Source organism: Oryctolagus cuniculus, chromosome 1, assembly GCF_051225735.1.
Source record: "Oryctolagus cuniculus isolate XC-2025 breed Fujian yellow rabbit chromosome 1, ASM5122573v1, whole genome shotgun sequence".
NCBI classification, from domain to species: Eukaryota; Metazoa; Chordata; class Mammalia; order Lagomorpha; family Leporidae; genus Oryctolagus; species Oryctolagus cuniculus.
In genome coordinates this window covers 77217216-77244915 of record NC_142867.1, presented here as the reverse complement: position 1 = coordinate 77244915, position 27700 = coordinate 77217216, and the positions used below count along the sequence as shown (strand labels likewise).

At 41.9% G+C, this 27700-nt stretch overlaps 1 protein-coding gene, 1 long non-coding RNA gene and 1 pseudogene across 18 annotated transcripts in view; 1 reads left to right on the top strand and 2 right to left on the bottom strand.

Moving 5' to 3' along the window:
* Positions 1 to 10068, bottom strand: part of LOC108177145 (histone H2A.Z pseudogene) — a 75178-nt pseudogene extending 65110 nt beyond the window's left edge. The window contains exon 1 of the transcript XR_016233366.1: positions 9503 to 10068. The product of XR_016233366.1 is annotated as a histone H2A.Z pseudogene (transcript). The remainder of the gene's footprint in view (positions 1 to 9502) is intronic.
* LOC138843109 (uncharacterized) lies at positions 1882 to 26251 on the bottom strand. Its single transcript, XR_011389911.2, has 3 exons — positions 26118 to 26251; positions 3774 to 3930; positions 1882 to 2197 (listed from the first exon to the last, which is right to left on the bottom strand). It is a non-coding gene; the product is annotated as an uncharacterized LOC138843109 (long non-coding RNA).
* Positions 25399 to 27700, top strand: part of PICALM (phosphatidylinositol binding clathrin assembly protein) — a 116145-nt gene continuing 113843 nt past the window's right edge. For 14 of the 16 annotated variants that reach the window (XM_051821357.3, XM_051821351.3, XM_070076426.2 and 11 more), the window contains exon 1: positions 25557 to 26034. In XM_051821357.3, the coding sequence (XP_051677317.1) occupies positions 25905 to 26034 (130 nt within the window). In that variant the 5' untranslated portion in view covers positions 25557 to 25904. Of the gene's footprint in view, positions 26035 to 27700 lie in introns of all 16 variants that reach the window. The other 2 variants (XM_070076422.1, XM_070076427.2) reach the window with 2 other exon arrangements.

Sequence of the window (27700 nt, the reverse complement as noted above, 5' to 3'; positions counted from 1 at the left end):
CTGTCTGTAACTCTGCCTCTCAAATAAATAAATAAAAATCTTAAAAAAAATTTTTTATTTCCCTTTTGATTTAAGTTTTTTATATTCAATATTATAATTTTTTCTCCTTTTTTAATTTAAAAAGATAAATTTAAGTACTTTGGAAAAACCATTTTCAAAGATAAAATAACTTTAATTTTATAATTTTTTACATCTACTTTACATTTTTCATGGAAAATATATTTGAACACTTTGGATATAATTACATTTTGTTTTTTAATCTTCTAGGGCATTGAGAATAAATGTAAGTTAAAGACAAGATAGAAACAGGAAATATAAAAGTGAAATTTAGGAAAGAAAAAGGGAAAAAGAAAATTTGTCAAGGTAGAATAACAGGCCAAAAGTCTGATTGCTTGATACATCTGACTTAAATATTTAGATATATGCTGTGTGGTCCTCTGTGCATCATCTGTCCCTACCCACCACAGGGGACCTCACCTTTCAGGTGAAGTCTATGCACAGTTGCCAAAGAAGGGCTTTTGGCCCTAACTTGTTTTTATGCCTGTCTAATATAATAGTAGATCAGTTGCCTCACAAATGAAGAGAAGTCACAAACTAATAGCAAAAAACGGCAGCATGTTTCTAAATTATGAATAACTGAAAAGGATTGAATGATAGGTTTACAAGTTTTAAGTACTTTATGGTTTTCTTGGGGAAAAGAGTCCATGTGGAACATCTCTATACTGTGCCCTGAAGTAAAGAATGATTATTAAAACAAAATGATCTTCAATGAGGAAAAAAGAAAAGCATATTATTTCTATTAATCTGGTCAATGAAATAAATGATGTATGATACTCACGTAATGTGTCCCAGCAGAAATGTTGAAGGGAGAAGATTCAAAACAATTAAAAGATGTGGTCCTGCCAGCAAGGATTTTGCAATCTAAGTTATCCAATTGAAGAGATAAGCAATGTATACTGGAAATAGTTAGAGAACATATACTCAAAGAACAGTGAACTGTGAGGTCTAAGCAAGTGTTATCGAGGAAAGGCTGGTATGATCTTCATTCATTCGGCAGGAGGCACTTCATAGATGAGCACTGGAGCGAGACTGATGATAATCTCTGGGATGTAGTTGGGAATGTCCTTACAGGTCTAGAGAAATCACATGATCTATAAACCACATTGTAGACAAAATGCCACCTCTCTGTCTCCTTTGTTTCCTATGAAAGAATATGTGAATATGACCTTATATGGAAAAAGGGCCCTTTCAGAGAAATTAAGGATAGGTACATGAGATCATCTCAGATTCCAGGTAGAGATGGCCAAGGGGAAAATGTAGCAGAAAAGGGCCAGTATTGTAGAACAAGGGGTTAAACCTCTGCCTGTAATGTTAGCCAGTTTGAATTCTACCTGTTCTGCATCTGATCCAGCTCCCTGCTAATGCCTCTGGGAAGTAAGCAGTAGATGGCCCAAGTCCTTGAGCCTTACCACCACTGTGGGGGACCCAGATGGAGTTCCTGGCTCCTGGATTCAACATGGTGCAACCCTGGTTGTTGTGACTATTTGGGGAGTGAACCAGCAGAAGGAAGATATTTCTCTCTTTCTCTCTCTCTCTCTCACTCTGCCTTTCAAATGAATAAATAAATTTCTTTTAAAAAAGGAAGAAAGAAAATAGAGAAGATAATAGAATTATTGTAGGTAGAAGCCAAGGAACACCTGAATCTAGAAGAAGGGGTTCTCCCCTGGTACCTTTGGAGGGCAGGCAGCCTGAGCAACACCTTGTTTTGAAACTTCTGGCCTCTAGAACTGTGAGAGAGTAACTTTTAATTGTTTTATGCTGCCAAATTTGTGGTGATTTGTTATAAAACTCAAGGAAACCAATGCAAAGCACATACAAACATATTTTTTAAAGCTTTATATTACCTGAAATCTCAAAAGTTAGTGGCTTAAAACAATATTTCACAGTTTCTAGTAGCTAGAAATTTGGGAATCGTTAAACCAGGTGCTTCTGGCTCAGGGTCTCCCATGAGGTTGCAGTCAAGACGTTGGTCAGTCTTCTGAAGGCTTGCCTGTGGTACTGGAGGTTCTGCTTTCAAGACTGCTCATTCACAAGGCTGGCAAGTTAGTGCAGGCTGTTGGCAGGAGGTCTGAGTTCTTTGCCACGGGAACTCTCCACTGGACTTGTCTGAGTGTTCTCTTAACATGGTGGTTGATTTCTGCCAGAGAGAGTGAGCCAAGAAAGAGCAAAGTGGAGGCTGCACCATCTTTTATGATCCTAGCCCTAGAGGTCACACATCAATTCCTCAGTATTCTATTAGTTGTACAGGTCATTACTACTTATTTGTAAGGGGACTATAGAGGGAATGAATACCATGAGGTCAAGATCCTTGAGACCTATCTTGGAGACTGGCTAGCATAAATCCCAAAATTTTCTGGGTATTTCCAGAGACAAAATATTTTCTACACAGTCATCTGAACATCTGTATCTGGAGCCATAGTATTAATCAAATACTCTTTGAAATGAAAGACTTCAATTACTACAAGTTATTCAAATATTTAGTTATGTTTACTTTCATACTCTGAGCTGAACCATATGAAATTTGCTATATTTGTGAGTGATAAATTATCTAATGTTAGCAATTTCATATTTTCAAGCTAATATATAAAGATGGGATTATAAACTAAGACATATTATATATATATATATATATTTAAAAAAACACTTATTTATTTACTTGAGAGGTAGAGTTACAGAGAAGGGGAGAGACAGAGAGAAAGGTCTTTCATTTGCTGGTGCACTCCCTAAATGGCCACAATGGCTGGAGCTGGGTCAATCCAAGGCCAGGCACCAGGAGCTCCAGGTATCCATGTGGGTTCAGGGGCCCCATATTCTACTGCTTTCCCAGGCCATAGCAGAGAGCTAGATCAGAAGAGGAGCAGCCAGGATATGAACTGGTACCCATATGGGAAGCCGACGCCACAGGCGGAGGCTTAGCCCACTAAACCACAGCACAAGCCCCTAGGTAAATTTTTAAGAAGTTATAAATATATGGGCAGGCATTGTGGTGCAGCAGCTTAAGTTGCTGCTTGCAACACCACATCCCATATCAAAGTGCCAGTTCAAGTCCTGCCTGCTCCCCTTCCAGTCCAGCTCCTTGCTAATGTTCCTGGGAAGCAGTGGGTAATGCCTAAGTACTTGAGTTCTCACACCCATTGCCAGGAATGAAGTTTCTGACTCCTGGCTTCAGCCTGGCCCAGCCCTAGCTGTTATGACTATTTTGGGGAGTAGTAGTTGGAAGACCTCTTTCTGTCACTTTCCCTTTCAAATAAATAAATATTTTTTAAATGTTGTAAATATAAAAATACTTTTCTTTCAAAGGATTAGTTAATCCAAATTTTAAAGGAAATAGGATAAACTATCCCTTGCACTCTGGTTATTTGAAATGTCCCTGTAGTTTTGATGTTTCCATGAAGTTCAGTCCAGGAGCCAAAGGATGTGTGACAGATACTCTGAGAGGACAACAAATCAGTAATTGACCATCCCTGGGATCAACTTCCGTCATCTATAAGTGAAGAAATTGGAGTAGGTGACACCTAAATAGTGCTAAAAAGTTTAGCATGTCGGCTGGCGCCATGGCTCAATAGGCTAATCCTTCACCTGCGGCGCCAGCACACTGGGGTCTAGTCCCGGTCAGGGTGCCGTATTCTGTCCTGGTTGCCCATCTTCCAGTCCAGCTCTCTGCTGTGGCCCCGGAGTGCAGTGGAGGATGGCCCAAGTGCTTGGCCCTGTACCTGCATGGGAAACCAGGAGAAGCACCTGGCTCCTGCCTTCGGATCAGCGCGGTGCGCCGGCTGCAGCACGCCAGCCACAGTGGCCATTGGGGGGTGAACCAACAGAAAAGGAAGACCTTTCTCTCTGTCTCTCTCTCTCTCTCATTGTCCACTCTGCCTGTAAAAAAAAAAAAAAAAGTTTAGCATATGCTTATATACAACATATGAGCCTTAGCAATTCCTTTCTTAAACTAATTGTAAAAATTGCATACCTAGTTGAGATCTATGAAATTCTCTTCAACTTAATATTTATTTATTAATGTATATATCAATAGCTAAACTCAGGGTACCTAATTTTTATCAGTAGTCCAGAGAGTCTCCTCATCTTCTCAGTTCTCTCGAAAGCATAGGCTGCCCTTCAGTAAATCATTTTACTTAATTTGATTTGCTATATTTGACAACATTTTTTGCGTCCACATATTTTTCTTGTGCCAAGTACTGCATTTTTCATTTCCTACTGAATGAGGACAAACTGTACATCCCCTGCCGTGTCCAGGGCAGAGTTGGCTAAATGTCAACTATGTTAATTGGTATAGAGAAAACAGCAGCCCTATTTTTATCTGATTAAAAATCCCCACAAACATTCTCCTCTAAACTAAAGCTATGTCAGTACAAAGTGATTTAATTATAATATAAAGTTTGGCAGATGTGTCTCTCCTGCCATTATTTTACTGTAGCATGCAGAAATGTTGTTTCCTGGAATCTTCCAGCATCTGAAATTTTAGTTCTACTTTTAGAGAATTAGAATTCAGCGCTCTAAACTTTCTCTGGATTGCCAATTGGAATGAAATATCTTTGTTGTGAAATGATATGTTTAAACAAAAGATTTACTTAATAATCTATATAAAGTTACCTAAAGGATAGTTTGAAATATTTTATTCAACTGTTAAAATGTCTACACCTTAAAAATTGCCCCAGGATGGGCAGATTATGTAATGTAATTGCTTTAGTTAATTGGGGTGTGGGAGGTGTGGGTGTGAAAGAGTAAAAGGTAATGAACTTTGATAAATTTATATGAGCAATAACAAGGTACCAGGGAAAACTTAATTTATCAGAGAGTGACTGTATCTTTAGAGCTGTTTCAAAATTGTATGCTGCCTCTTTAATGTTGGGATTTCCCAGGACTCTGTCTTTAGATCACTCCCAGGTTAACTTCATGCATTCCATGCTTTCACCAACTACTTGAATATCCATATTGTTTGGGTTATATATTTAACTCACTAAAAGCCATATTAATATCCTTTGGTAAATCTGACTGCTCTCTTCAGGTATCTCATGAGCAATGATGAGCAATGCAAAATCACCATGTCCAGGACATCTGGTTTCCATTCTAGCATGTAAGTAGCTGAAAAGTAACCCCATTCCATCTAATAGGTAAAAAAGCTGAACATACAGAAAAATCAACATTTCCTAGGTCTGTCATAAAATGAGGTCACAGGGCAAACCACTGCCCCAAAATCGAAGAAACAAACAGGCAGACAGGGATTCACAACTTACCAAAGCAGAAACTCACAAATAAAAACCTTGGCAGGAGCTAGTACAAACATAGAGAAACCTGAACTGTACGCTATGGTTTGGATATGGTTTGTTCCATAAAAACTCACGCTAACGCTTAATTCAGTGTAGCAGTATTGGGAGGTGTGACCTAGTAGAGAATATTTGAGTTTCACGGGGGTAGAACTCTCATGAACAGATTAATGTCTTTCTCTGGTGACTTCTCGCTCTAGTAGGACTGGATCAGTTATGTGAGAGCAGGTTATTATAAAGGCTACCTCTTTGTGTTCTCTCCCTTTCACACATTCCTGCTTGCCCTTCCACTTTTTGCCATGATTTGAAACAGCAGAAGGACCTTGCTAGATTCAGCTACCTGATCTTAAACTTTCCAGCCTCCAGAACTGTGAGCTAAATAAATCCTTTTCTTTATAAAATATCTAGTTTCAGGTATTCTGGTGTAGCAATAGAAATGCAGTAAGATATTATAATTGATGAACTGTTAGAGGCTCAGTGTGGACAAATGTTGAGTTAGAAACCTTCAGGAAGGCCAGCACCACGGCTCATTAGGCTAATCCTCCACCTGCGGCACCGGCACCCCAGGGTTCTAGTCCAGGTTGGGGCACTAGTTCTGTCCCTGTTGCTCCTCTTCCAGTCCTGCTCTCTGCTGTGGCCCGGTAAGGCAGTGGAGGATGGGCCAAGTACTTGGGCCCTGCACCCGCATGGGAGACCAGGAGGAAGCACCTGGCTTCTGGCTTCGGATCGGATTGGCGTGGCGCGCTGGCCGTAGTGGCCATTTGGGGGAGTGAACCAATGGAAGGAAGACCTTTCTGTCTGTCTGTGTCTCTCTCTCTCACTGTCTAACTCTGTCAAACAAAACCAAAAAAGAAAGAAGAAAGAAAGAAAGGAAGGAAGGAAGGAAGGAAGGAAGGAACTAAAAGAAACCTTCAGGAAAAATATTTTATCAGAGTGGGGATGGTTTCTTACACCAGTAATCAATTTTCCAACTCTCTAGATACCAACCAGTGTCCAACATTCTATTCTGACAGTAACTAAATGGAGTTATTATCAGACTTCACAGGTTTAAAGGCTCAATCCTACAAGAGTGCCCCCAGTTAAGATGCCAATCACCAGTTCCTATCCATCCATATTTCTGATTGATTATAAATCTTGGGTTCTCAGGATTCCTCCTCAGTTTCAATAATTTGATAGAATACCTCATTACTTAGAAAAGTACTTACTTATATACACTGCTTTATAAATGGACAGCCAGATGAAAAAATAAATTGGGCAAGGTCTGGAGGGATCTTGAGCTCAGAAGCTTCTGTCTCCATGAAGTTGGCATGCCCACCATTCCAGCATATGGATACATTCACCAATTTGGGAGCTCTCTGAATGTCATTATTCAAGATTTTTATAGAACTCATTCTCCAGGTCTCCCAATCCCTTCCCAGAAACTAATGGGTGGGACTGAAAGTTCCAACCCTCTAATCATTTTTGTGTTTCTTGTCACCAACACAATACTGAGGCCATCCAGGGCCCCCACTCTAAGGAACAGCATTAGCATTAACACAGATGTGATTGAAATGGGCTCATCATAAGTAACAAAATGCACATCTATTGTTCAGGAAATTCCAAGAGTTTTTAGGAACTATATGTAAGGAGACATGAACAAAAACCAAAATATTTTTACATTATACCACAAGCACCTAACCTGCTGGAGTTTTATCAGAACCTAATCTATCTAGGGCAAGGGGAATACACACCTCCAGCTGCCTCTAGCCATACTGTCACACCTAATAAGTGAGAAATAGAGAAATATGGGTGAATTTCACATTCCAGGGACACAGACTTGCCAAAAGATTGATATGTAATCAAAGGACTATAGAAGGCTTTAAATCATCCCAAACCTTACCACTGTATCAATAAAAAAAAAAAAAAAAAACCTATTTACTGGAATTTCTCTCATTCAGTTCATCATGTTGGGATTTCAACAAACTAGTAGTATACAATGAATACCAAAGGACAAAAAATATTAGTTCAAAGAAAATGAAGAAGAATGAGAATCAGAGTCAGATTTTGGAATTATCAGACTGGGAATTGAAACACCTATGATTCATATGCTAAAGGACCTAATGTAAAAAGGAGACATTCAAGAACAAATGGAAAACGTAAGCTGAGAGATGGAAATTCTAACAAAGAATTAGAAAGAAATGCTGGACATAAAAAACTCCACAACAGAAATGAAGAACGCTGTCAATGGGCTTTTAAGTAGTCTGATTTCAGCTAAGGGAAGCCTCTCTGAGCTTAAGGATATGACAAAGAAAACTTTAAAAAATGAAAGAGAGAAAAAATAAGAAAACAAAAACAGACCAGACATATTTAAGAACTATGGGACAATTACAAAAGTATAATGTACATATAATAAGAATATCAGAGGAGAGAAAAGAGAGAAAGGAAATGATTTGAAGCAAGAACAATTGAGAATTTCTCCAAATTAATGCTAAACATGAAACCATATCCAGGAAGCTCAGAGAATTTCAAGCAGGATATATGAATTCCATAAAACTAAACCCACACATATAATATTCAAGCTAAAAAAAAAAAGGAAAAAAGCTTGCATGAAAACAGGGGGAAAAATCTTACCTATAGAAGAATAAATATAGCCGGCGCCGTGGCTCACTAGGCTAATCCTCCACCTTGCGGCGCCGGCACACGGGGTTCTAGTCCCGGTTGGGGCGCCGGATTCTGTCCCGGTTGCCCCTCTTCCAGGCCAGCTCTCTGCTGTGGCCAGGGAGTACAGTGGAGGATGGCCCAAGTACTTGAGCCCTGTACCCCATGGGAGACCAGGAGAAGTACCTGGCTCCTGCCATCAGATCAGCGTGGTGCGCCAGCCGTGGCAGCCACTGGAGGGTGAACCAACAGAAAAGGAAGACCTTTCTCTCTGTCTCTCTCTCTCACTGTCCACTCTGCCTGTCAAAAAATAAAAAAAAAAAATTTTAAAAAGAATAAATATAAAAAATTACTCCAGAAATTGTGTAATCAAGAAGAAACTGCAGTGAACTATTTAAAGAATTATTGAAAGAAAAACAAATCTACCAGCCTAGAATTCTACACCCTGCAAAATTAAAGGATAAATAAAGATGTTCTCAAACAAAATTGAAAGCATTTGGGGCTGGGGCTGTGGCATAGCAGGTAAAGCCGCCGCCTGCAGTGCCAGCATCCTGTATTGAGTCCCAGCTGCTCCACTTCCGGTCTAGCTCTCTGCTATGGCCTGAGAAAGCAGTAGAAAATGGCCCAAGCACTTGGGCCCCTGTACCCCTGTGGGAGACCCGGAAGAAGCTCCTGGCTCCTGGCTTAGGATCCGCACAGCTCCGGCTGTTGCGGTCAATTGGGGAGTGAACCATCGGATGGAAGACCTCTCTCTCTGTCTCTCCTCTCCCTGTGTAACTCTGACTTTCAAGTAAATAAATACATCTTTAAAAACAAATAAAGGGATGGCAAAAGATACTCAGCACTTGGCATAGCCAGTTAAGCCACTGCTGCATAGCCAGTATCCCACGTGGGTGCCAGTTTGAGTCTCGGCTTCTCCACTTCTGATCTAGTTCCCTGTTGGTATGCTGAGGAAAATAGCAGAGCGTAGCCTGAGTGCTTGGGACCCTGCACCCAGGTAGGAGACTTGGAAGAGTCTCTTATCTCCTGGCTTCAGCCTGGCCCAGCCCTTGCTGTTGTGGCCATTTGGGGAGTAAACCAGCAGATGGAAGATCTCTCTGTCTCCCCCTCTCTGTCTCTGAAACTCTGCCTTTCAAATAAATAAATGAATCTCTCTTTTTAAAAGCAGGAATAACTATATTAATTTCAGGCAAAGAAGCATTCCATTTTTTGAGAGGGGGAGGAGATGACCTTTATTGAGCTTATCCAGCTGAGTGGAGATAATGTCTGTACAAAATCAAATGTTTGTCACTATAACTACTGCTTCATAATTAAATTTCAAGCAGTTTTTTAAAAAACAGTCAATCAAAACCTACTAATTCAGAATCATTAGCTTCTTTGAGGCTACAGTAACACTAAAATATGGTTAAGACTTGAATGCAGAAATTTGGTTGGCTGGAAAGCTAATTAAAGTTCCAACTTCCTCATATAGAATTACAAAAAGGCAAAATTATGTTTCTCATAGAGGTACAGTCCACTGGACTCACCAACACTGGACAGATATTAGAGTACTTAGAGTCCTGAATAACAAGGAATCCAAGCATCCTTTAGACAATCTTCTGTTGTCCTTTCTTCCCAATCAGAGACTTGTGGAATGACACCCCCAGCACAACTGTAGTCTTGATGGGACAGTCCGAACTCTTCATCTCCACAAATAGCAAGTTGCAAATGAGGAGGGGTAATATGCTTTACCTTTAAGTCACTTGATGCATTTCCTGCCAGTTCAAGTACCTCTGTGGTGAGGTATTCCAGGATGGCGGCACTGTACACAGCGGTAGTCGCACCCACACGTCCATGGCTGGGCCTCCTAGATTTCAGGTGTCAGTGAATGTGGCCCAATGGGAACTGCAAGCCTGCTCTCTGCGAGCAGGAAACTGCATATGCACTGGCCTTTCCAGAGTCCTTCCCAGCCTCACCTCCAGCCATTTCAAATTCTGCTGAAGCTCAAACAAGCAAGGCAGAGAAAGGGCTAATCAGACACATAGTGAGGTCTTACCACCTACACTTTGTCTCACCACGATTCGAACTGCCGGAGCAGCATTCTGAAAAAGGAACTTATTAGAGATAAATAAGAGCACTACATAATGATAAAGTAGTCAGTATTCCAAGAAGACACAATAATCTTTAGTGTGTTACTAACAATAGAGCATCAAAATATCTGAGGCAAAAATTGATAGAACTGTAAGAAAAAAAAAGAGGACCGTTTTGTTATACTTGGAGATTACAACACCCTTGTATTAGGAACAGCAGACAGAAAATCAGAAAGGAATTTAACAGTATCATCCATCAACGGTATATGATTGGCATCTATAGTGTACCTTTTCCAACAACAGCAAATTATATATCCTTCTGAAACTCATATGAAATATTCATCAAAATAGACCAAATTTTGGGCAATGAAATACAACTTCACAAATTGAAATCACACAGTGTCTGTTCTCAGACTACAGTGGAGCTAAACTGGAAATAAAATCAGGAAGATAGCCATATAATCCCCAAATACTTAGATATTAGACAACATACTTCTAGATAGTACACGCATCAAAGAAATTTCAAGAGAAATTTAAAATATTAAAACTAAATGCAGGCCGGCGCCGCGGCTCACTAGGCTAATCCTCCGCCTAGCGGCGCCGGCACACCGGGTTCTAGTCCCGGTCGGGGTGCCGGATTCTGTCCCGGTTGCCCCTCTTCCAGGCCAGCTCTTTGCTGTGGCCCGGGAGTGCAGTGGAGGATGGCCCAGGTGCTTGGGCCCTGCACCCCATGGGAGACCAGGAAAAGCACCTGGCTCCTGGTTCCTGCCATCGGATCAGCGCGGTGCGCCAGCCTCAGCACACCGGCCACGGCGGCCATTGGAGGGTAAACCAACGGCAAAGGAAGACCTTTCTCTCTGTCTCTCTCTCTCTCACTGTCCACTCTGCCTGTCAAAAAAAAAAAAAAAAAAAAAAAAAAACTAAATGCAAATGAAAATACAAGTTACCAAAACCTGTAGGATGAAGCAAATACAGTACTTGGAGGGAAACTGATAGCATTGAATATTTAACTTAAATAAGATGAAATATCTAAAATCAATTAGTTCCCATCTTATAGAAGTAGAAAAACAAGAGCTAATTAAATCCAAAGTAAATGGTAGATAAGAAATAATAAGAATTAGAGCAGAAATCAATAAAATTGAAAATAGAAAATCAGCAGAGAAAATCAAGAAAACCAAAAGCTGGTTCTTTGAAAAGATCAATAAAATCAATAAACCTCCAGCCAGGCTAGCTAAGGAAAAAAGAAGACATAAATTACTAATATCATAAATAAAAAATGGGATATAATCAGTGATCACATGGATATTAAAAGGTTAATAAAGAAATAGTATAAACAACTCTATACTTACAAATTGGATACTCTAGATGAAATGGACTAATTCCTTGAAAGACAGTCTGCCAGAACTCATGTAAGAAGAAATAGCTCTATTAAGGCCTAGATTTATTAAAGAAATCATATCAGGATTAGTGACTTCCCAAACAGGAAGCACCAGTCTCATGTGGATTCACTGGTGAATTTTAACAAACATTTATGGGGCTGTGCTGTAGCACAGCAGGTAAAGTCACCACCTGTAGTGCTGGCATCCCATATGGGCAACAGTTTGAGACCTGGCTGCTCCACTTCTGATCCAGCTCTCTGCTACAGCCTGGGAATGCAGTGGAAGAAGGCCCAAGTGGTTGGGCCACTGCACCCAGAAGAAGCTCCTGGCTCCTGGCTTCGGATCTGGCCAGCTCTGGCCATTGTGACCATCTGGGGAGTGAACCAAAGGATGGAAGACTTCTCTCTCTCTCTGCCTCTTCCTCTCTGTAACTCTATCATTTAAATAAATAAATAAATCTTAAAAAGAAACAAAACATTTAAGGAAGAAATTATACCAATTCTCTATAATCTCTTTCAGAAGATAGCAGAGGAAATCCTTCCTAATTCAATGTATGAGGCCCATGTTATCCTAATACTGAAACCAGACAAAGACATTACAAGAAAACTATAGACCAATATCTTTCATGAACAAAAATGCAACCCCACACACAATATCAGCAAATGGAATCCAACTGTGGAAAATTAGAATTATACTAATGACTAAGTGAGATTTTTCCCAGGTACCCAATGCTGGCACAGCATTTGAAAATCAGCTGATGAACCATATAAACAGACTAAAGAAGAAAAAATCACATTATCATGTTAATGGACACAGAAAAAGCAACACCCACTTATGATTAAAACTCTCAGGAAACTTAGAAAGGGATGTTCTCAGGTTAATAAAGAAAAATTACAAAAATTCTATTGCTAACATCATGTGATATGGGTGAAAAATTCAAAAGTGTTTCCACTAAGATCACAAATAAGGATAATCACTATTTTTCATGATAATGGAAGTCCTAGCTAATGCAGTAAGACAGAAAAAAGAAATAAGTTATATACTTGTGAAGGAAGAAATCAAACTGGCTGTGTTTGCAGATGATATGATAGTTAACATAGAAAAGGCAAAAGACAGCGCCGCGGCTCACTAAGGCTAATCCTCCGCCTTGCGGCGCCGGCACACCGGGTTCTAGTCCCGTCGGGGCGCCGGATTCTGTCCCGGTTGCCCCTCTTCCTGGCCAGCTCTCTGCTGTGGCCAGGGAGTGCAGTGGAGGATGGCTCAAGTGCTTGGGCCCTGCACCCCATGGGAGACCAGGATAAGTACCTGGCTCCTGCCATCGGATCAGTGCGGTGCGCCGGCCGCGGCGCGCTGGCCGCTGCGGCCATTGGAGGGTGAACCAACGGCAAAGGAAGACCTTTCTCTCTGTCTCTCTCTCTCCCTGTCCACTCTGCCTGTCAAAAAAAAAAAAAAAAAAAAAAAAAAAAAAAAAAAAAAGGCAAAAGAACTGATAAAAAAAAAAGAAAAAAAGAAAAAAACCTACCAAGAATTGATAAGCTGTTATAGTAAGATTGAAGGATACAATGTTAATATATAAAAGTTAATCACTTTCCCATAGACCAAGAATAAACAAATAGAATTTGAAGTTTAAAACATTATCCTTTATATTAGCAGTGCCCCCAAATGTACAATTTCTAACAAAATGCATACACAGTTTTGGAGGTTAAGAATTCAAAGATCAAGGCATTGACAGATTCAGTGTCTGGTGAAGGCCTTTTTTGGTTCACAGATTGCTTGTTATTTCACTGTCTTCACATAGCAGAAAGGGGAAAGCTAATTCAACTCATGAGGACTCTATTCTCTGGACCTAATCACTTCCCCAAGGCCCCATCTCTTTGGGAGTTAAGATTTCAACATATTAGTTTTGGGGAGACATAAACATTCAAACCACAGCAAAACTAAATATTAAAACAAAACTATACAACTTCTATAAGACAATATCGGAGAAAACCCAGATGACCTGAGCTATGGTGATTACTTTTTTAGATTCAACATGACAGGCATTCATTATCTATGAAAGAAAGAATTGTTGTTTTGTTCTTAATTAAATTTAAAGAGCCTTTGCTATGTTAAAGAAAACGTTAAATAGAAGAAGGCAAGCTGTAGACTGGGAGAAAATATGTGCAAAACATATCTGATAAAAGACTGTTATGTAAAATATACAAAGAACTCCTAAAAGTCAACAATAAGAAAATCAACAGCCCAATTTTAAAAACAGGCAAAAGATCTGAACAGACACCTCACCAAAGAACACAAACATGAAAAGATGTTCAACTTCACATGTCATTGAGGAATTGCAAACTAAAACACAAATGAGATACCCTTATGTATCAATTAGAATGGCCCAAATCCAAAACATTGACAACACCAAATGCTGGCAAAATGAAGAATAATAGAAACTCTTGTTCATTTCTGGTAGGAATGAACAAGACCTTTAGAAGATAATTTGGCAGTTTCTCATAAAATTAAACTGATTCTTACCATATATTCTAGCTACCATACTCTTTGGTTTTTACCTAAATGGTTTGGAAAACTTATGCCAATGAAAAAACATACACTGAGGTGTTTATAGCAGCTTTATTTATAATTGCCCAAAACTTGGAAGAAGCTAATATGTCCTTCAGTAGATGGAAGGATAATTAAACTGGTTCATCTACACAATGGAATAGTATTTAGCACTACAAAGAAATGAATATCAAGTCAAGTAGAGACATAGAGGAATCTGCATATTGCTAAATGAAAGAAGCCAATCTGAAAACAATTGCTACTCCACGCTATTTCCATACTCAAAATCTTTCAGTGTTTCTCCTTTCCAATGTTTCTGCCTTTAGGACAGTAGCTAGACTCTGTAAGTAGCATAAAAGGTCATTTATGGGGCCAGAGCTATGGCATAGCAGGTAAAGCTGCTGCCTGAGGTGCTGGCATCCCATATAGGGGCCAGTTCAAGACCCAGCTGCTCCAATTCTGATCGAGCTCTCTATATGGCCTGGGAAAACAGTGGTAGATAGCCTAAGTCCTTGGACCCCGCACCCGTGTGGGAGACCTGGAAGAAGCTCCTGGCTCCTGGCTTCGGATCGGCCCAGCTCCAGCCATTGTGGCCTTTTGGGAAGTGAAACAGCAGATGGAAGATATAGCTCTCTCTCTCTCTCTCTGCCTCTGCCCTCTGTAACTCTGACTTTCAAATAAATAAATATATTTTTTTAAAAGGTCATTTATGACTTGGCTGTTATCTCCCAACTTCATCTGCCCTTCTTCTCCATTCACCCAGTTGTTTAATCCAAAATCCTAGGAGTAATCCTTGTATAGTCTCTTTGTGTTTTTTTTTTTTTTTTTTCTGAGAGAGAGACAGAGAGAAAGGTCTTCCTTCCGTTGGTTCAATCCCCTAATGGCTGCCACGGCCTGCGCTGTGCTGATCCGAAGCCAGGAGCTAGGTGCTTCCTCCCAGTCTCCCACGCGGGTGCAGGGGCCCAAGCACTTGGGCCATCCTCCACTGCCCTCCCGGGCCACAGCAGAGAGCTGGAGTAGAAGAGGAGCAACCGGGACTAGTGCCCGGCACCCCAACTGGGACTAGAACCCAGGGTGCCAGCGCCGCAGGCAGAGGATTAGCCTAGTGAGTCACGGCACTGGCCCTTATATAGCCTCTTTACTCAAGCCACTGTTCCCCATCTAGCCCCTATCATTTAATCCATTGGAAAATTCTGCTGATCCTTTATTCAAAACGTATCTATCACTTCTGTGCCTTCCACTGTTACTTAAGCCTCTATCACTGCTCTTTTGGTATATACTTTTATCTTTTGGAACATGGTAATTCCAGATCTGCATTGCTACTTAATAAGTTGTGTGTTGAATTTTTCATGGTAGTTCATTTTGTCCACTGTAAACATTAGGTCTTCTTTTTGTTAGATGATCAATTGTAAATCATCTAGTGTAACAGTAACTGTCAGGGGCCAGCACTATGGCATAGTGGGTAAGCCACTGCCTGTGGCACCAGCATCCCATATGGGCATCGGTTCCGATCCACTTCCTATCCAGTTCCCTGCTAATGTGCCTGGGAAAGCAGCGGGCGACATCTCAAGTGCTTGGGCCTCTGCCTCACATGTTGGAGCCCTGGATAAACTCTTGGCTCCTGGCTTCAGACCAGCCCGACTCTGGCTCTTGTGGCCATTTGGGGTGTAAATTAGTGGATGGAAGATATCTCTCTCTGTCTTTCCCTCTCACTCTCTCTGTAATCTGCCCCTCAAATAAATAAAATAATCTTACAACAACAACAACAACAACAACAACAACAAAACCAGTGACTGAACAGAAGCATTTAAGATTCTGAAGATCATATATCTGGCAACTGCAACGCAGACAGATACTAAGACAAAAATTATTTAGAGTTTGGAGGCATTTCAAAACCATATTCCCAGGGGCTAGTGTTCTGGTGCAGCAAGTTATGCTGGTGCTTGGAACACCTGCATACCACATGAGGATGTGCTGGTTCAAATTCTTGCTACTCTGCTTCAGATTCAACTACCTACCAATGCACTCAGGAAGTAGTGGATGGTGGCTCAAGTTCCTACCACCCATGTGGGAGATCTGGATGGAGTTCCTGGCTCCTGGCTTCAACCTAGCCTTGCCCAGCCTTGGCTGTTGCAGCCATTTGTATAGTGAACCAGCAGGTGGAAGATATTTCTCTCTCTCTCTCTCTCTCTCTCACTCTGCCTTTCAAATAAATAAATGAATAAATCTTTAAACACCCATATTCCTAGATTTTCAAAATTGTTCAATGAAAACATATGCCATAGGTTCTTCCTCATATAATCAAGTGTCTTTTAATTTAGATAGTTTGTTCAGTCTTACTAAAATATGAATAATCCATAATGTCAGGGAAATAGGTCTTGGGAATACCATAAATACTATAAGGGCTTCTATTAATAATCAAGGACTTTTACACAGAATATGAGGATAAAATAAGAAGAGGATAAACATATATAGAAGAATGTGGCAATTGATGGAGCCTAGTTCCAGTGGCTTGCACTTCATGCAGTCACTAATATATTCCAAGGGTTTAGGGCTAGCTGTTTACTCTCATAGGACATGTACTCTGAATATTATCTGGACTCCTAAACTTGCCTTATGAAACACTTCATGATCTCTGATGTTACCTCCTTAGCTCTTTCTCTTTTTTACTTTCTCTGGCCACACTTTCTTGCTATTCTGCAAACATTTTAATCTTATTACTGTACTTACTGCTCTCTTTATGTGAAATGATCTTCCCACCAATATTTACATTGCTGACTCACACTCAAATCACATGTCACTTCCTTGGAGTAGCTTTCTCTTATTACGTAGTAGTAAGTCCTTTTCCTCTATCATTCTTGATTCTTTTACTCTACTTAAATTTTCTTTAACACACTCTATGTGCATCATGTTTATGTCTTCTTTGTTATATGCCCACTTGAAAATAAGTACCATAAAGGCAGGAAATTTCTTTTATATCTACTAATTTGCTTTGTTTTGCATTTAAAAGCAAGATTTATTTAAGTCCATGACCTCCAGGAAGGGGCTCCAAGAGAGGCAAAAGACCTATAACCTCATTTGCCAAGGGGTGGGAAAGGTAACTTGTTTTTATGGTAAACTGTGAGCTCAGAAGGATGGAATCACCACACCCTTACTATTCTCATGGTAAAACTGGAAGCTTCCAAGGAGTGGAACAGGCACTTTTTTTTTTTTTTTTTTGACAGGCAGAGTGGATAGTGAGAGAGAGACAGAGAGAAAGGTCTTCCTTTTCTGTTGGTTCACCCCCCCAATGGCCGCTGCGGCCGGCGCACCGCGCTGATCTAAAGCCAGGAGCCAGGTGATTCTTCCTGGTCCAAGCACTTAGGCCATCCTCCACTGCACTTCTGGGCCACAGCAGAGAGCTGGACTAGAAGAGGAGCAACCAGGACAGAGTCCGGCACCCCGACCAGGACTAGAACCCGGGGTGCCAGCGCCACAGGCGGAGGATTAGCCTATTGAGCTGTGGCGCCAGCCAGACAGGCACTTTTGACTCACTAATGATAACCTGATTTGCTTTTCAGACCTAGAACAGTATCCAGCATATATGAGGAGTCTTCAGAAAGTTCATGGAAAATGTGCATTATCTTTTCATTCTACTTTCTATGAGCTTTTTGAAGTACCCTCAAAGCTGGTCAATAACTACAGTACTTACTGATTGAATGAATCCAAGTCCCTTCTCCCCCCAACACATAAGGCTCCAGCCACATATAACAAATTTCAGTTCTCAAATGGCTTATTTTTTTTTGTATATGTGAGTTCCTCTGCTTGGAACAAAATCCCCCATGATTCAATCAATGCTCAGCTTTAGTGTCTGTGCCCCTGAGAAACTTTCACTGATTTCTCCAAGCAGAATTGGGTGTCTCTTTTCTCTGTTCATATAATAGTCAAAGCAATACCTCTATCATAGTACTTTATACAGATTGTTAATATTTGTCTAATTCATCTCTGTATCCTAGCAAGAGTGCTTTGGCCACAGTGAATTTATAAAATAAATGTTTGTTGATTTATCTCATTGACTGAACGACAACCATGTGTCAAGCTTTGTACTAGTTTTTTTGTGTGCATCAACTGGACATATTAGGAAATCTGTATTATTTATATGAAAAAAAAACTTGCCCAAAATTTCAAACCTAATTTCAGACCTAAGTACATCTTTAAATCTGGTGCTTCTCCAATTCTCTCAAATAAATTTATGAATCTCCTTCATTTTATTGATAGCTATTGGTTAAAATCCAACATCTCAATTTTAATAGCAGCATTAAACCTCTGCTGTTTAATTTAATGTTGCATGTTCTAATACATTTTTATTTGATTCAACCTCTTAGGTTACAAAGAAAAATGGACCCCAGATAACTTAACATCACATATATCCTATTTTTATTCTGTTTGATAATTAAAGAGTTTATGTTGATGATTCAGGGCCAACGTTTGCTTAATCTTCCCTTTTACGGAAGGGTTGTATGTAACAACCAGCTTCCACACCATCTCCGAACAGCTATACAAGTTCCAAATGCATTGTAATTCATATTGAAACTGTAAAATTAATAAATCTGAGAAAAAGGGAAATGTGGCAGAAGTGAGTTAAAGATAGTGAGACAGCTTCAACATGTGAAAAAAGCTGGAAGTTACCCTGATTATTATTTTTGCTGCCATGCTATAGAGGCAGTAAAGGGCTATATGGAACTTTCATAAAATTTTCAGAATTACATGAAATAGTTTCATAAGGCACTCAAACAGTGAGAGCCCAGGCTCTTAAATCAGACAGACTTGAAATCTAATAATAATTTCCCCATCTATTAGTTGAGCAAACTTAACTTTTCCCAAGCCTCAATTCCTCTATCAGTGAAACAAGAAGAAAAATGTTAAACAGGGTAGCTAATTTCTGTAACAAATGGCATCAAAATTTCAAAGGCATAATTAAATAAAGCAAATAAAATCTAACACATGTGTTTCCGGTCATGCAGTTTTCCATAGCATTCCTCCAGGGATTCATTTGTGACCCCAGGCTTCTTCAATTTTGTGGTTTTGACCTTCTCCATGTACTTTGAAGTCTTTATTCAGCTGATAGGTAGGGAAAGAAAGAGAACTGGAGACATATGTGGGAGGTTCTCTAGGCCAAGCTGTAAATGGCTTTCATCATTTCTGTCCACATTCTCTTGGACAGAAATTAATCACATGACCCTAACTGCAAGAGAGGCTGGGAAACAGTATAACTGTGTGTTCAGTGGAAAAAGGAAACAAATTTTGGTGAACACAAAGCTGTCTCTGCCACTTAAGGTCGTGATGTTGTTTTTGGATATTACTGAGATAATGCATGTAATATGCTTAGCACAGGGTAAATAATCAACAGTTACTTTTTTTTGTTACTTTTATCAGAAGTATGCATGCTAAAAGCCTGAGTAAAGTTCCCACAGTTGTAAATGGAGTATTTGGATGGGTTGTAGCAAGAAAACTAGCTACAAAGAAAAGTCCTTAACTTTTAGTAAGGTTATGATCTTTTTTGTTGATTTGACAGCATCAAGAAGTGTAAACATAGAAAGGTGAGGGGGAAGAGATTGTCAGGTGTTCATATCCCTTTAGTTAACAAAATATCAAAAATTTGTAAGCAGGGAACTGGAGGATTCTCTGGATTCAGGAATGAGTTTAAGTGAAAAAATGAGTAAAACTTCTAATATCTCTTCTTCCATATCCTTTTTCTCTCTCACTTCCTTACAGTCATAGTCAGTGTTCCTCAAGTGCAGCATACTTTTTTCACCTTACTTATTTTCTCCCCTGTTGCTATTTAAAGACTTACAGATCTATAAGAACAAGATGCCCTGTTTGTCTTGCACATTATTACATTTTAGCGTACAGTAGAACCTTGCAATCAGGCAACAATTATTTGTTGAATAAATGTAATCTGCATTGGCAGTTACTATAAATATGGGTTAAAGGTTCTGGGTAGAATAATGTAAAGAGAACGAGTTATTTCATGTTGACTCTGCTACTTAATATTTGGGATTATGGGAAATTATTTACCTTTTAGGACTTGTTTCCCTGTACTAAATGGCAAAATTCTTTTTGGAGTTATTGTAATGAGAATTAAAATTTTAAAATTATGCAATATTAGCACATAGGAGACATTCCAAACACTGTTGTTCCTTCTTCCTACACCCTGTGCCTTTCTGCAAAAATCCCTTTTAGTTGGGAGAGCGAAGGAAATGCCATGTGCTATTCAAGCTTTTTCTTTTTGTTTTTGGTCTGTTAATTTGCAATTAAAGCAAATAGACCTTAATGTTGGTGATCAAAGTTGAAAAGTGATTAGTTCCCAAAGGACTAATGGATTCACTGTTTGAAAAGTATTCAGCACCTAAAATGGTGCCTAACACATAGTAGATGTTCAGTATTTATTTTTTGAAAGAGTGGATTAGTTAATCAAGTACTGAATGAGGATGATACTCCAGAGAGATAATTATGGGATGATCATGTTATATGTGTACAAAAGTGGGCAGATTTTTATTAAATGAGTAGTTTTATCCAAATGTTTCCAAATGGGTGTATCCACATGAACGATTTCAAAGTGTTTTCATTCATTCATTTAACCCATTCTATTGTGTGTCTCTAGTGTGCAGTAGCCATAACGCTGGCATGATGGATAACTCTCCTCCCGGTGTTAGTACAAGAAATAAATCACCATAAAAATAAGATAACAGAAGTATATACACAAAAGGAAGTCACTGCTTGTCCATTCACTGGTATGTGAAAAGTATGGTACGTCATATGATGCTGGCTGGGGTGCATGTGGGGAGTTGGAAAGAGAGGAGGCTCAGCAGGCAGTATATAGGTAGGGGCTAGATCCCCAAGAGTCTTATATGCCAGCCTGAGAGTTCCGAATTTCATCCTTTCGGGCAGTGAAGGGGCAGTTAACTAAACTGATATGAACACCTGTCTTAGTTCATTTTCTTCTGCTTTAACAGAATACTATAGACTGAATAACTTTTAATGAAGACAAATTTATAGGTTCATGGTGCTGGAACCTAGGAAGTACAAGACCGGGGGCTGACATACGGTGAGGGCCTTCTTGCTTCATCACTCATGACAGAAGGGCAAAGAGAGGATGGAAGACATTGAGCTTGCAACCTCAAACTCCTCAGTGGAATACTCATGACTTAAATACCTTCCAATCTAGTTCCCAAATGTGTTGCATGGGTTATTAAATCCCCAACACATTAATGAGGGGTACATTTTGGGGACACATTCAAACCATGGAAGAGTCACTGGAGGATTTTAATGCAAAGAAAAGATAATCACATTTCAGGTTCAGAAGATCTGGCTTGGAGGGTAGGGGTATGAGACAGAGATATTGGCTAAGAAGTTACTAGAACAGTCCAGGTACAAAAGAGCTCATCTAGGCTGACACTAAGGCAATAACTAGTGGTGTTAAAGAGAAGATGAATTTGTCATATTTTAGAAGATTAGGCAAGATCAGAGAAATAAGACAGCGGGAAAGCTCAAAATGAATTACAGTTTTCTGATTTGGGCATCTAGGCAGGTGGTGAGGTCATTAATGGAAAGAAGGAACAAAGAGGATTGGTGTGGATTAAGGAAGGGGGATGGTGGGCAAGGACAAGAGAAATTCAGTTTTGGTCATAGTGACTTTGAGGCGTCTATGCTATGCCAAGTAAAGATATACTATGTTTTAAAATTTAATTTTAATTTTTCTTGAATATATCAGGGAGAATGGAACACAGAGAAAACTTATGCATATAAGATAAGTCAGTAACTTCAATCCTCAAAGCAATTCTTCATTCTCTATATTTTCCCATGCCTTCAGTTCACAACCGGAGTTAGCCTCTATAATGGCCACTCATAGTTTACATATTGAGAAACTTCTAAAATACATCCTTAAGAAAAGGTGTCACGATAATTCTAATGGAAGCTAGTTTGTTCAGAGTAAACATGTCCACAATTATTTGCATACAGGTGGTTTGAAAGAATCTCCTTGGTAAAAGTAACAATGAAATATTTTCCTAGAATGTCATGCATAGTAGTGCATAAAAATGTTTCCTGCTGTGTGCTTAGTGATAAATTTTACATCTCTTCTAAGAATTAAATTTTTGGGGCTGGCCTTGTAGCCTAGAAGTTAAAGCCACTGACTTCGACACCGGCATGCCATATGGGCTCTGGTTCAATTCCCAGTTGCTCCACTTCTGATCCAGTTCCCTAATAATGCACCTGGGAAAGCAGCAGAAGATGACCCAAGTGCTTAACTTCTGTACCAACATGGGAGACTCAGAAAAAACTCTTGGCTCCTGGCTTTGGCCAGGTAACGAACAAGTGGATAGAAAACCTCTCCCTTTGTCTCTCCCTTTCTCCCTGTCACTCTGCTTTACAGTTAAATAAAATAAATATTTTAAAAAAGAAGAATTAAAACTTTAGCTATTTGTGGTTATGAGGGGTCTTCCAAAAGTTCATGGAAAATGTGTATTGAGAAACTATACAGGGGCCAGCGCTACGGCACAGTGGGATGATCTTCCACCTGCAGCGCTGTGATTCCGTATGGGTGCTGATTCTTGTCCGTGCTGCCCCTCTTCCAATCAGGCTCTCTGCTATGGCCTGGGAAGGCAGTGAAGAATGGCCCAGATGCTTGGACTCCAGTACCCATGTGGGAGACCCAGAGGAGGCTCCTGGCTATTGGCTTCAGATCGGCACAACTCCAGCTGTTGCAGCCATTTGGGGAGTGAATCAGTGGAGGGAAGACCTTTCTGTCTCTCCCTCTCATGTCTGTAACTCAACCTCTCAAATAAATAAACAAAAAAATCTTTAAAAAAATCCAAAAAGATAAACTATACATGAATTTCAAAAACGTTTTGCACCAAAATAAACATTTTAAAATTTCATTTTCCATGAATTAAAAACAATTTTCTTTTTATTTATTTGAGAGTCAGAGACAAAGACAGCCCCCATTTACTGATTCATTCCCTCAATGCCTGCAGTAGCTAGGACTGGGCTGGGCCAGACTGAGGAGTTCCTGGAACTCAATCCTGCTCTCCCTGGTCTTGGGTAGCAGACCACGTGCACGACTACCTGCTCCTCTCAAAGTCTTCATTAGCAGGAAGCCAGAATTGGGAGCCAGAGCCAGGCTCTTCAATACGGCGCATAGTGTCATCTTCACTGCTAGGCCAACTGTCTGCCCCTCCCACTAACTTAAAATTTTTTTGTTGTATTTTTTGTTTTTATTTATTTGAAAAGCAGAGAGAAAGAGAAAGGGGGGGGGAGAGAGAGAGAGAGAGGAAAGAGGATCCTTCATCCACTGATTTACTTCTCAAATGCAGCAGGGACTGTGTCAGGCAGAAGCCAAGAGGCAGCAGTTCAATTCCTGTCTTCTATGTGGGTGGTAAGGACCCAAGTACTTCAGCCAGTAACCATTGCCTTCCAGGTGTGCATTAGCAGGAAGCTGGATTTGGGACCTGGGACTTGGATCCAGGCACTCTCACAGGTGGTACGGGTATTTCAAGTGTTGTCCTAACAGGGGAACCAAATGCTCCCTGCCTTCTCCCATGAATTTTTTGAGGTCCCCTTGTATACCATACTAATTTTAAAGTCCTATTGCAATTTATTAGGGCAGAGGCTCAGGCCCATCAGTAATTTATATAAGGAAACCTATATTAGAGTAGCAATGATGGCTGACACTATATGTTGAGAACTGGGTAATTCAAGTGCCAAATGGACATGGGGCAGCGAATTGGACACTAAACCACAGATGTACTGCAGATGTACTGATGAGTTACAGTTTTGTGATGAAGCCTGCTGATTTAAGACCTGTAAGCCAGCAAAAACCATGCTTGGTAAAAGCATGATGCTGCAGAATTTCACCAGTTGTTGTGGAGAGAAAATTGGGGAAGAGACATTGAGGAGGTGAGACAAAGGGAATGGGAGGAGACTACAAAATTCTCGATATGATACATAAAATGCTAGGTATCTATTAACTTTGCATGTTTTGAAAGAGTCACCAGATTGAAGCACAGGATTTTGGATTTGGCTGGCAGATGGTGTACACAGATTTTCAGAGTATGTTAGCATTCACTTGAAACTAGCAAGATTACATATGACTATCATGGTAACAACATTGACAGAGGTTTTTTTTTTGTTTGTTTGTTTGTTTTATTTATTTTTTTTTGACAGGCAGAGTGGACAGTGAGAGAGAGAGACAGAGAGAAAGGTCTTCCTTTGCCGTTGGTTCACCCTCCAATGGCCGCCGCGGCCGGCGCACCGCGCTGATCCGATGGCAGGAGCCAGGAGCCAGGTGCTTTTCCTGGTCTCCCATGGGGTGCAGGGCCCAAGCACCTGGGCCATCCTCCACTGCACTCCCTGGCCACAGCAGAGGGCTGGCCTGGAAGAGGGGCAACCGGGACAGAATCCGGCGCCCCGACCGGGACTAGAACCCGGTGTGCCGGCGCCGCTAGGTGGAGGATTAGCCTAGTGAGCCGCGGCGCCGGCTACAGAGGTTTTAAAGTTTATACTTAACCCTGGGGTAAATGTGGGGCACTAGTAACATTTCCAAAGGCTTTGTTAATAGATCTGGATCTCACAGGATAGACTCTCAGGACACAATAGCTCCTCTAAAATGTCCACAGGGCAGTGTCAATGTCTTGCCATGGAAACCCGGCTGATCCAGTAAAAGATGCCAAAGGGAAGCAAGACTAAACCTGGGAAGATGGCAGGTAGTGCTGTCTGCACTCCTGGAATGAGACTTCTCCATTTACCATCTTGTCTCACTTCCTTGTATGGTCTGGACCTTTAATCACCCCATCAGTCAGCCTTGTAGGGTCAAGCTAATCGCTGTTGACATCATCCTACTACTTCCCTTTTCAAATTCCAGGGAAGCTATGTGTTTCCTGTCCTATTTGACACCCCAGAGGATGAATACTGGTCGGTTTGTATCTAAATTTAGACCGGCAGCAACGTTTTCAGGGTAGGGATAAACAAAACCAGGTGACATTTCCAAGCCTCTCAAGGAAGGCAGGGAGAAACCATTCTGGGAGAGCTTCAACACTTCCACAGCAGAGACAGGCCTGCTGGCAGGGTTTGGGAACTAGGCCGCCGGAGCTTCTCCTTTAAGTCGGGAGGACGGCTTTGGGGGCGTCTCCAAACGCACTCTCTCTGCCAGGGAAGCCCCAAGAGTCGGAACTCTAGACACCACCTTCCTCACGGGAAGCTGTGCAGGCAGCTGCACCTCCTCTTTGTCAAGCCGTTGGTTTCAATCACAGACACGAGGACACCCTTAGGGTGGGGTGAGAGAGGGCAGAAGCCGGCCGCCCCACTCCACCCCCCTTCTGTGACCCCCCCAGCCCTGCGACCTGTTGGCAGGGAGCGTCACGTGACGCGCTGGGCCGCGCACTGCCCCCGGGCGGGCCTCCTGTTGCGCCCGCCGGGCGGGTTCCATCCCGTAACGCGCGGGCGCCGCCCCGCTCTTCCCTCGCTGAGCGAGGGAGGGCGGGCGTCGAAGAGGAAAGGGAAGGAAAAGGGGGCGGGAGAAGGGAGAAGGAGGGGCGGCGCCCGAGTCACGTGACCCGGGGGCAGCCCGGAAAGCTCCGAGGAGGAGCCTGGCGCCGCCATTTTCCTGCAGCTGCCTGTCCCTCTTGCCCGGCCCGGCTCCAGCTGACCAGGGGAGGGGTGGGCTGAGCTGAGGCGGGGGCACGGGAGCGCCCGACATCGTGTCCGACCCCGCGGCTGACACGAGCCGGTTCTCTTCGGGCTGAGTGGCAGCGCGCGGCCCTGAGCCCCGCCCCAGGCCGGCAGGCGGGGAAGGAGCCGGTGGGGGTAGGGGGTGCGGTGGGGGGTGGGGACCTCCGGCGTCTGGGGGTCCCGGTCCCCGCCGGCTGCCGAGCGGGAGGGGTGGCGGAGCAGCAGCAGAGATGTCTGGCCAGAGCCTGACGGACCGAATCACCGCCGCCCAGCACAGTGTCACCGGCTCCGCCGTATCCAAGACAGTATGCAAGGCCACGACCCACGAGATCATGGGGCCCAAGAAAAAGCACCTGGACTGTGAGTGAAGCCCACTGCGCCTCCCCTACCCCCACCCCCACCCCCGGCGCCACCCGCGTCCTTGTCTCCATCTCTTTCCTTACCCCCTTCAGCTGTCTCTCCCCTGCCTGCGTCGGAGTGGCACGGCCGCCCGTGTGCTCCCTATGCTTCTATCACACCTGCCTTCATGGCCTGCGGCCGCCGGGTCTCTGTGACCGAGCCTCGGACTGGCCACTCCCCTCCCGCTTCCTAGGGGCCCCTCACCCCGCCGACTCGCCTTCCCCTCTGGCTCCAGCAGCCTTGTGCTCTTCGTCCCAGCCGTCCCGTGCCGCCCTGAGCGTCTCCCGGCTTGCTCCCGGTCTCGCCGGCTCATTGTTTCCCCATTAGCCGCCTTCAGGTTTCCGTAGACTCGCGTTTCAGTGGCCTCAGAGCCTCTTAGCCCGCAGCTTGTTCACGGCTGCCTCTGGAAGGGGTTCCCACTTCCTTTACTCCATTGGCTGCTTTTTCCTTCCCAGCTTTCTCTTCCACTTTCCGTCCCCCATTTGGGTTGCCTTTTTCTGCCTCTGTTGCTTTAGTTCAGTTCTTTCAACTCGTTGTGTTTTAATTATCACACGCAACGCCCGGACTTTCACCCTGGATTACCTTTTTTCGTGGAAGTGAAAGTGAAGTTGGAAGTTGGGAGTTTTTATTTGCCTCCGGTAGAATGTAATGGTTGTATTGTTCAGGCTCTTGACTGGGCTAGGTTGTGAATGTCAGCTTCCACCCCTCCTTAAAATGCGATGTGGAAAAGATTTTGCTGGTGCTAGTATCCATTCCTGAACTGTTAACCCTGGCGGTTTGAATTTAGAAGCTTGAGTGAGGTGTACACTGTTAGATTTCAAAATGGGTTAATACACTTACCCACGATGAATGTCTCTTTAGAAACGTTGGTAGAGAAGTGTTTGAGTGTGGAACGTTTTCATTTATGCCGATTGTCCTTTGAGGGCACTGGCTTCTGCGGCGTAGCCTCTCCATTCACTAACTTGCGTACCATTAATAGAGCGAACTCCTCCCAACTTTTTTCAAACCTGGAAGCCACCTAGAAGCCACCTCCTTTTTCATTGCGCTCTTTCCTCGGGGTATAAAGCTTAGTGGATTACTCAAGCTTTGAGTCAGTAGTCAGTCTGAAACGTTTCGGGGAAAAATAGGGAAATATTCACAGCAGCAAGTTCTCCTTTTTAAAAATGACTACTGGACACATTTGCCTGTGTTGACTTTCGTCGTACGTGGAAGTTACTTTGCTCTGCTGTTGAAGCAAGAGCGAGCATGTCCTGAAAGGGAATTCGCTGTCAGGAGTCCTGTTTTGATTTCTCATTTGGACTTTGGCCTTAAGGTTTGCACTTTAAAAAAAAAAAAAAAGTACAAAATGTGCATTCTTCCAAGATACTTTGCTCATGAATTGTTGTTAGGACAAGTTACTGCTATAGAAAAAAACACTTTATTTGTTGTGATTTGTTCCTCTGCTGTGGGGAAGTTTTTTAAAAAATTAATACTGTTGGGTTATCTGTGATATTATTGCAAACAAGTTTTTAACTGTTCGTCCTTGCCTGTTTAGAGAATGTAGGATATATTTAAGTGGCCATACTCTTCAAACAGAAAATTATTTAAAAATGCATCACGAAGCCATAAGATATTTGGATCACCTGGT